This window comes from Penaeus japonicus, unplaced genomic scaffold (genome assembly GCF_977035675.1).
Source record: "Penaeus japonicus unplaced genomic scaffold, GWHDUDI00000001_assembly GWHDUDI00000013, whole genome shotgun sequence".
In the NCBI taxonomy this organism is placed as follows: domain Eukaryota; kingdom Metazoa; phylum Arthropoda; class Malacostraca; order Decapoda; family Penaeidae; genus Penaeus; species Penaeus japonicus.
In genome coordinates this window covers 8735568-8745567 of record NW_028234415.1, presented here as the reverse complement: position 1 = coordinate 8745567, position 10000 = coordinate 8735568, and the positions used below count along the sequence as shown (strand labels likewise).

The following is a 10000-nucleotide window of genomic DNA, read 5'->3' as shown; positions in this document are numbered from 1 at the left end:
AGAAGGATATTCGCCTTTATTCCTTTAGCAGCCTGTACTATTAGCCTCGTTTTATGCCATCTTTTCTCTTCTCTCCTCTCTAGCTCTCTCTTCTCCTCCTCCTCCTTCTCTTTCTCTCTCTCTCTCTCTCTCTTTCTCTCTCTCTCTCTCTCTCTCTCTCTCTCTCTCTCTCTCTCTCTCTCTCTCTCTCTCTCTCTCTCTCTCTCTCTCTCTTTCTCTGTTTCCATGAAACGCGTGCAATAAGTACGAAGTGATTTCTCGAGCGTGGCAATAAAAGTAAGATCTTGTAAAACTCTTTTACGAATCTATAGAATGAAAGTACTAAAACTTGGTACTTTCTTTGTCTTTCCTTTTTTTTATCTTTTCATTCTGTATCTTTGATTTTGATATTTCCTTCCCTTCTCCTCATTCCTTTTTAATATATATTATCCTATACTATTCTCTCTTTACTTATCTGTGTTTGGTATATAAGTGAGAGGTAGCTTACTAAAGAAAATCATACTAAAGTGAACAAAGATAACAATAATAATGATATCAATATGAGCACGAATACCGATAATGATAATGACATACAACCTATTTCTCTCCATAACGTAGTTTATATCCTTTTTAAAACAACATATATATTGAATAACATAAATGAGAAGGAAACGCGAGCAAGCAAACTGCACAACCATCCCCATCATTGAGTATTGTTTACGTGGTATTGTCTCGTGCATTACGAGAAAAGGGGAACTATTTTCACGCATTTTCTCGCGTTCTGTGAGATAAAGTCAACGAACTGAGCAAACAATAACATATTCATATTAAGTAAGTATTTATATTTATTTATATTTATATCAAGTTCTGGCTGGTCCACGAGTTTCAGCTCTCGTGTTGAAATTCATAAATTAGAAAATAAAACGGAAAACAGAATTCGAATCTGAGAAAAGTATCATCAACGGATTTACTGGATGTTATGCAGAAGCAAAAATCTACGCTCTTACGTAATCGAGAAACTGCAATGACAGATATGTCACGCAGCTCGATCATATTCCATCACTGAACTTATCAATGTCGGGCTCACGCGGACTTCAGCTGCAGTTCAGCTTCCGTGAGAGTTTCAGGATAACTCATACAAGTGTGACATAAACGACAATACTCAATATAAGTATCATCAATAGCAATTGTGATGCTAATAATAATAATAATCAGAAACGTAGGTGGAATTCGTAAACCACTGACAAAAACCTATATAAGCATCTGATAATAGATGGAGTATACATAGTAGAAATAAAATGGAAGCGTAAATATTCATCAATTGATGTGAATAAATAAAGGTTCCGTGATCTATAGGTAAAAGGTCCTTCAATCCATCTCAAATGGGGATGGATTTGCTCGACTGGTTCCCAGGATGGACTTCTCACACTCTCTTTCATCCACGTGTTCTAATACTATAACCATATTTGTGTTTATATTTTTTTTGAGTGTTTTATTATCTTGTGAGACATATGTGCCATCTGACGGTGTTTATCAATACTGCAGTAGACAAAAAAAGTAGTATAGAGTCCACATCAGCTCATGATGTTCAATGTACTAAGTGTGATGAAAATATGATGGTAGGACAAAAAGTAACTATTTTTCGTATGTGTGTATTTTCGTAAATAAATACGAAAGAAATGTCATCCCTAAGGAAAATAAAGGAAGAGATGGGGAGGAGGGAGGAGACCTATGCTTACGAGTGCCACATCACAAAGCAGCCATACTGGCACAGGGTACATATGGTCTGGATTACCTTTCTCTTCTCATTCCGACAGCACATCCTACATCGCCGGTATCTTAGAGCCCGAGGTCGGTATCTTGCTGTTTGCCATCACTCTCTGAAGATAGAACTTGCTAGAAACCTTGGATAGGCGTCCTTCAAGGAGAGAGTGGCGCCATCTATGTTTGGGATTTTAAACTAAACCTATTTTGGTGAATATTATGGCTATTATAGTAATTATAACTGTAATTGCCACCATCAGTCACCAAATAGGGCTATCGCTCATAGTGCCATAGAGAAACACAACGATCCTCTCTCCCTTGACGTCAAATATGACACGATGTCTATTGGCACCTTCCTGCCATCCGTCCGCAAGGGGTTAAGGGCGCGTCACGAACTGAGTTGCCTTTATTAGGGTTCCATTTTACTGGTTGCTAAAGACGAGGCATACATTTCGCACATCTTGCAAGTCCTCTTGACATCTGTAGAAAGCGGGAGAATTTTTGTGCTCACATAAGGCGGCAGTCGGGTCATGATAACCCAATATGGCTTCAAAGGAGTGTGAAAGAGGTAAATACTAGACAGCTTAAAACGCCAATAAAAGTGCCAGGAACAAATATTCCCATTCTTCATCCTTGTATCTTCTTATTCTTTATCTTTGTTCTTTATCTTTGGTGTAGAGCGTTGACTAGTAACGAATCCTAAATAATAGCTTCTATAATAGCTACTTATCACTATATTATTACTTTATCTTTGCTGTAGAGCGTTGACTAGTAACGAGACCAAAACAGTACCTCCACTTACGCAAGGCTTCTATAATAGCAGTAATATTTCCCTCTACAATGTGACATATCACACTCCCTAGATATTACTCAACCACTTCGATTAAGTAATGCAATAGTAGCAAGATATAAGAAGTGGAATGATATCAATCTTAACACTTCAAAGCCTTTTTCAATCTTACGCGAATCTTCCGTAACTTCAAAAATGATTCATTCTGACTATAATTTTCTCTGCTAATTCTTCTTTTTTTTTCTCGTGAAGCAGATGGAGTGACAGATAAACAGAATCAGAGAGAAAGTGTGGATAGGAAAAAAAGTCTTAAGCGGATGTACTGATTCTTATAACTTTTTTTGTTAATCGACTTCGTGGAAAAAGTACGGTGTTTGCATTCCTTTATCGCCTTATATTGTTAGTAGTTTTTTTTTTATATGATTCTGCTGTTCAAAAACTGCCTGGAAATACTTGAAGCTAGAGAGAAAGAGAGAGAGGGGGGGAGGCAGAGAGAGAGAGAGAGAGAGAGAGAGAGAGAGAGAGAGAGAGAGAGAGAGAGAGAGAGAGAGAGGAGAGAGAGAGAGAGGAGAGAGAGAGAGAGGAGAGAGAGAGAGAGAGAGAGAGAGAGAGAGAGAGGAGGGGGGGGAGAGGGAGAGAGAGAGGAGAGAGAGAGAGGGGAGAGAGAGAGAGAAACAGGGGGGGGAGGGAGAGAGGAAGAGAGAGGGAGAGAGAGAGAGAAAGAGAGATAGAGAGAGATAAGAGAGAGAGAGAGAGACGATATATATATATATATATATATATATATATATATATATATATATAAAATTACATTATTTTTATCACTTTTTATATGAGAAAGAGAGAGAGAGAGAGAAAGAGAGAGAGAGAGAGAGAGAAAGAGAGAGAGAGAGAGAGAGAAAGATATATGTATTTCTATATATATATAGATAGATAGATAGATAGACAGAGAGAGAGAGAGAGAGAGTGAGGGAGAGAGAGGGGGGGAAGAGAGAGAGAGAGAGAGTGAGAGGGGGAGGGGGGGAGAGGGAGAGAGAGAGAGCGAGAGAGAGAGGGAAAAAAAAAAAAAAAAAATATATATATATGAAAATTAGAAAATATATATATATTATATATATAATATATATAAAAATAAATATAATATATATATATATATATATATATATACATACATATGTATATATATATATATATATATACATATGTATGTATATATATGTAGAGAGAAAAAAAAAGAGAGAAAGAGAAAGAGAAAGAAAAAGTTCGATTCAAAATCCAGCACTTCTAACACACGCATCCCTCCCTCTTATCGTAGAGCCCAGCCTCCCTGCCTCCCAGTCCATCACACAACTTCCGCGCATCAAACACCTGCTGACACTGGCGATGCCGCGATGCCGATTCATGCACTATTAGGCATAGCTCATCCCTTTGCCTCCCGGGCGTGTGCAGTCAACGCATGGTAGTCTTTGTTAAGTGTAAGTTTCAATTTGATGATCTAATTAATTTTCGTTCCGTTTTCATTCTTGTGGCATCTCGACCTCTCGGCATTGATTATGTGGGGGATGTGAGGGATTAAGATGAAGAGGGGGAAATTTGACAGGATTGAGGGTGAAAGTAAAAAAAAATGATGATGATAAATATGGAAATGATGATAATGTTGATAACAAGAGTGGTGGTAATAATGACAATAATAATAGGAACTCTAATAACGACAAATCACCTTAGCTGACGGTAATTAAAATATTATCTGTAATAATAATGATAAGAAAATTATTATAATGATAATATGAATTATAATAGTAGCAGCAGTGGCAGCAATAAGGATAACGATAATAATAATGCTAATGATAATAATAACAATAATAAAAATTGTCCTCATCAAGAAAATATAGCGAAAGAAAATTAGAATGATAGAGAAACATTAAAAATGACAATAACAACTAACAACGATAATAAATAATGCCGGTAATACTAATATAAAATACCAATGTTACTGATTATAATGATAAAAAACAATAATGATCAAGGTAATAACAATCTTAATAGGCTAAGAGAGTGCAGGGCTCCACTAACATCGAAAAATCCAGTTTAAATGTTCATTACATTAATACAAAATACATGAGTTTACCACATTTTCAAAACAACAGATCGAAAAATTCTCTAAATCAACAGTAATACCAATAACAATATATATAACTATAATTACAATGCTAATAATAAAAACGTCCTTGGTAATAACAATACTATGATAACATTTACCTTCATAGCATACACTATCATCAGTAACAAAGATATATAAACAGAAAGATAACGATACAAATGGTGACAAAAAGAAGAAAAACATTAGTGATATTGTGTATTGTCTCGCTTTCCTCACTTCAAATCAATAAAATTCACTGAAACCTCTTAAAGCCTCTCTTTCACAAAGGAACCGAATCTAATGGTAACTTATATTATATTGATGAAAAAAAAAATAATAATACTAATAATCTTAATGATGGCGGCAGTCAATGTCGGATCAGAATATTCCGAAGTTAAGGAGAAATAACTCCTTCTTTGGGGATTTTTAGTATTTCTGAGGCTTTTTTCCCAGCACTTTGGGACTAAATGTAGCACTTTTATCTTATTAATGATGTAAATGAACACTGGTATTAAGTACAAGACCCATACAGGCTCGCATGATTTCCATACGAAAAAAGTACAATTTAATTGGAAAATGTATGACGTTTATGATGATGATAGTATTACCACTGTATCTACTAATTATATTAATAGTGATAATAAATAGTAATGTGAGTAATATAATAATTATGATGAGCAATTACGATGAAATATAATCATGATTACAACAATATTAAATGAAAATGATGATGATGATAATGATGCTGATGATAGTTATGATAATGATAATAACAATAATAATAATAATCATTATTATTATCATTATTATAATAATTATAAAAAAGAGTCATAATCATAAGTGATAACTAAAACACCAATAAACACATGATGAAGAATAAATATCTATTCAATCTTAGGATCTTTACATAGACATTAATATACCATTAAAATTGTTGAAGAATATATCATTGTTGTTTCGTCTTTATTGCATTGCTTGTATTGAAACGTTATTACACGACAGTGACAGACAGAGAATAAGAAGATATTCACGTTGCAAAATAATATTCATTTCAATCTTAAATAGTCTTTGATGTTTTGCGAAATAAACAAGCGTGTTTGACCCCGACGGCCATACCCGCGTCCCACGTGTTTCTTCGTACGGGTTGCATAGTCGATATATTTCAGTAAAACGATCAATTAAAACATAAAACTAAGATATTTAAATTCCAAATCATCAAAATTATATCACAGTATCAAAAATAAGATAAATAGATCACTTATTACGAAGATTATTTATAAAAACACTACAGCGTGACCCGGTTTTAATATTCTCCCCCGCGTTTGTGTTGTGGTGATCATATGGGTCTCATTATGAGTGTGTCGCTGAGGGAGGCAAGACACGAGACACCGTAACCCGTTAGTACTTATCGTTTTTTAGAGTTAGTTTTGCTTATTTTATGAGAGAGATTGAGTTTATTGTTACTTATTAAGTGCCTGTGTATTGCTTGTCTGTTCTGAGTATTGTTAGGAATTCATGATAACAGTAAACTTACATTGGGGACTCGTGGTTAACTTTGTTGTTATTATTGTGAATACAGACGTTAGATGACTTTGTTTTGTTTTTTTCATTTTCTTGAGTAAGTATAGACAAAAGTCTGTGTATTTGTATCATTAATTGTTGCATGGTTTGAAGACATCAACAGGAATCTATTGCTACTAACTTCGATTGGTATAGTTGGATAAAGACGCAACCAAAAAACAAACAAACTAACATTACAGCATGATATAGTTTTAATTATAATGTAACATCATAAAACTCGTTTCTTCTAGAATCGTAAAAGAAGTAAGATATATTATTTAGTAAATAATAAAATTAGTTAAGGGAAATGTTTCTACTCCACTGACGAACCTGTGACTGAAAAGTATTGACTGTACATGTGCTGACCTCGTCCATGGATAAATAATAGATTGCAAATGGGTAATGATTCACGTGACCATAATAGCACCAGTGGGGAAACGGTTAATCTAACTGACAGATTTATTGACCAATCACAGTCATTTGAATGTTGAATATAGGTCCTCGTTCGAATTGCGAAATCAGTATAGAGATGGATACCAAGTGCACAGGTTGTAGATACATGCTGTGGGGCTTTATGAAGTTATTTCATAAAAATGGCAGTTCAATACTTAAACTTATGGGACGACCCATAACCCAGCCCTTCACATAATTTAGGTAATAAATGTGCACATCCATATTAAAAATGTACCTGCCATGCAGTGGCTTGAAAAAAGGGGTGTCCAAGGGGGTAGGATTAGGTTAGGTCCATCAGTTAAGTAGTGTTGTGTATGAATATGGTGAAAACAGTGTTTATGGCAGATGTGTATCAAACATGAAGTGGGTTGAAAAAGTGGGGAGCATGCAACCCCCTCCTCATTGGCTAGGGCTGACCTAAAGAACGGCTAGGTTAGGCTAATTTATGTCCTCGGCATAAGATTATGTAGACAGCCAGTGCCCGGGAAACAGCACATGCAAAATCCAAAGCCAAAATTTGCTTTGGATATGTCAACAGTGGCAGGTGCTTCCCAAAATTTTTATCTTGCTTGTCTTTGTTCAGTACTGTAAAGCTATGCTAATGTTATGACAACCATTGGTTGATGCTCTACTAACTCTCAGGAAACCTCTGTATAACCCTTCAGTATGGAGAGTTATAGCATGTTAGGTAGGAATTGCATGTAAGCCCTTATATGTGTGATATTAGCTTTTTTTTAGTCCTTTATATTTCTTGCACCCAGCAGCTAACATTGCTATATTTTATTTTTGAAGACTAAAGCTATTATATCTAGGCAACAGATACCAAGTTTATTAATAACCATGATGTGCAGCTTTGTGTAGAATACCCATTTTAAGAGCTATATGGGTATAAGGTAGCAGGGTTCTGAGCTTGCTTTTATATATGATTTAATGTTATTTTCTATGCTTACAGGATAATCTGTAGTTATACCCCTAAATGGGCAGGAAGATGAGAGTAAAGATATTTCAGATGGCATAAAATTAAATTTATATTTCATAAAATATTTTGTGTTAGAAATGACTTCAGGGTTTTTTTCTGTTGCTGTTAGTGTGATATACACTACCTTCATTATTGGGTTAAAATTGAAGCAGACTATTCAGTATGTAATTGATATTTACTCCTTTATTACTTTCAGTTGAACAGAAGATGATCTGAGATGGATGGAAAATCACAAAGTGAAAATCCCATCATGAAAGAACCTTCATTGGAGGAAAAGATGTCAACAAATAATACTACGCCTCACTCAGAGATTGAATCATCATCAAGTCAAAGCGCACCCAACAACTTGGTTTCTCAGCCGACTTTGCATCCTGTGGAAGATAACAGTAACACAAAAATGGAAATCTCAAACAGCAATAAAGAATCGTCATCAACAAATGTCTCTCCAGTCAAAGAATCAAGTTCGAGCAAAATTCATTCAAATGGCATGAATGTTGTAACTGAAACTACAAGTCCTGTACAGGTAAATATATATTTTGTTTGAAATGTTTCAGACTTTTTTTTATAATGAGAATACATAAATAAATATTCAGCAGTTGAAATGTTGGATTATGATTTTAAAGAAGCTAATAAGGGATATATACATATTGATGTTTATTTGTATGTCAACTTTGCAGCCCGTTAAAGCTGATAGTAACATAGCAATGGAAATAGTGTCCAGCACCAATGTAGAATCGACATCAACAGAATCAATTGCCAGAAAAAATCATGTAAGTGGTGGCAATGTTGCAATAGAAACTGTATTTTGTTTCTCATATGATTTTTCTACAGTGATACTCCATATTCTTTGATTGATAATATAAAGATATATAATGCATATAGAGAAACTAATTAGTGATTAGTAGAAATGCATTAGAGATATGAACTAAAATGGGGTCACAAAATGTATTTATCTACATTTCAGAAAGAATTAAATCATAATATAGTCAGTAGTGCCCTAACATCACTCTCAGGCTATGGACAGTCTGACAGTGAGGATGATAGCATGGAAGAGGACCCAGCTCCTACCCCCGCCTCAACCACAAACACAACCGTCATACAAAATGGGGTATCTCCAGAAAGCGCTAAATTAAAGTCAACCTTACCTCATCAATCTCTGAATGGTGGAACAGTGCAGCCGGTCGCACAGATTCCAGCGTCTAATGAAGACCAGGGCAATAACAACAGCCAGAGCAAAGAGCAAACCTTTACCAGTATTGCGTCAAGTAATAAAACCAAAGCTGAGGTGGAAGTTTTGGATGTTGTCAATGCAGGGGACTATAGGTTCCCAATTGACGTTGGCAGCGGAACAGATGACTCAGAAAGCGACTCTGATATGTCATCATCTTCATCGTCGTCTTCGTCTTCGTCATCATCTGATAGCGAGAGCGAATCTCCTGAAAAAAAGCCCCAGAATCCTGTAGCGGAACAAACCCAAAAGTAAGTGAAGTTAGATGTTTGTAACCCAAGTCGCCGGTTGACTTGCTATTATGTTCAGCGTTTTTTGGGTCAGATGCCGGCGAAGAGATATTTTGTCAAGGCCGGCGTGCCGGGTGATCGGGCTTACAGCGCGGGCATGAATAGGATAAAGATATTGGATATATGAATTAATAATTAAAATGGTTCCTGAAATTTGCCAATGCTTGATTGTGTTATTACAATTATTTGTAAAGGTATTGTTTTTATTTTTTGAGAATTTGAAGAGTAAATAAGGTTAAACATTTGGATGTCTAAGAGGAAACCAGTCTGCTTGGCAGAGGCAACTTATGTTTTTCTCATTATCTTAATTGTTTTTATAAATTTTCAGTCAAAAAGAAAGAAAAAAAAAAAGAAAGAAAAAAAAATATATATATGTATATATATATATATATATATATATATATATATATATATATAAGTTGACATAGATTTTTAGAACATGTATTTGTGGTGGAAATGCTTTTGCGTTAATAGTGTCAGTTTTAGTTTAATACCATAAAAAGCTAGACACTTAAAATATCCCTTTCAAGTTTGATTGTACTAATGCATTTATGCATTGACTTCTATTCATCAAGTTTTCCAAAATAGAATGTCTTATTTGAATGTAATTTTTTACTTAAAATCATATTTTTAGTGGGCCCCCAACAAAGTTGAGCTTTAGTCAGTGGTCTTTAGGGCTATCTGCTACTGTAAGTAACATATGTATCTGAGCTTTCACAGAATTAAACTATTATGATTAGGGTTTTGTGTTAATTTGCTTTAAATATTTTTTTTTTTTATCCAACCTTTTTTGGAAGTCATTGGTACTTTGGTGCAT

At 34.8% G+C, this 10000-nt stretch overlaps 1 protein-coding gene across 1 annotated transcript in view; it reads left to right on the top strand.

The window, feature by feature from the left end:
• Positions 1-5993: 5993 nt before the first annotated feature.
• LOC122245789 (uncharacterized) overlaps positions 5994-10000 on the top strand; it is an 8131-nt gene continuing 4124 nt past the window's right edge. The window contains exons 1-4 of the mRNA XM_043003791.2: positions 5994-6070; positions 7862-8188; positions 8343-8435; positions 8630-9144. Coding sequence (XP_042859725.2) covers positions 7883-8188; positions 8343-8435; positions 8630-9144 — 914 coding nt within the window. The 5' untranslated portion in view covers positions 5994-6070; positions 7862-7882. The remainder of the gene's footprint in view (positions 6071-7861; positions 8189-8342; positions 8436-8629; positions 9145-10000) is intronic.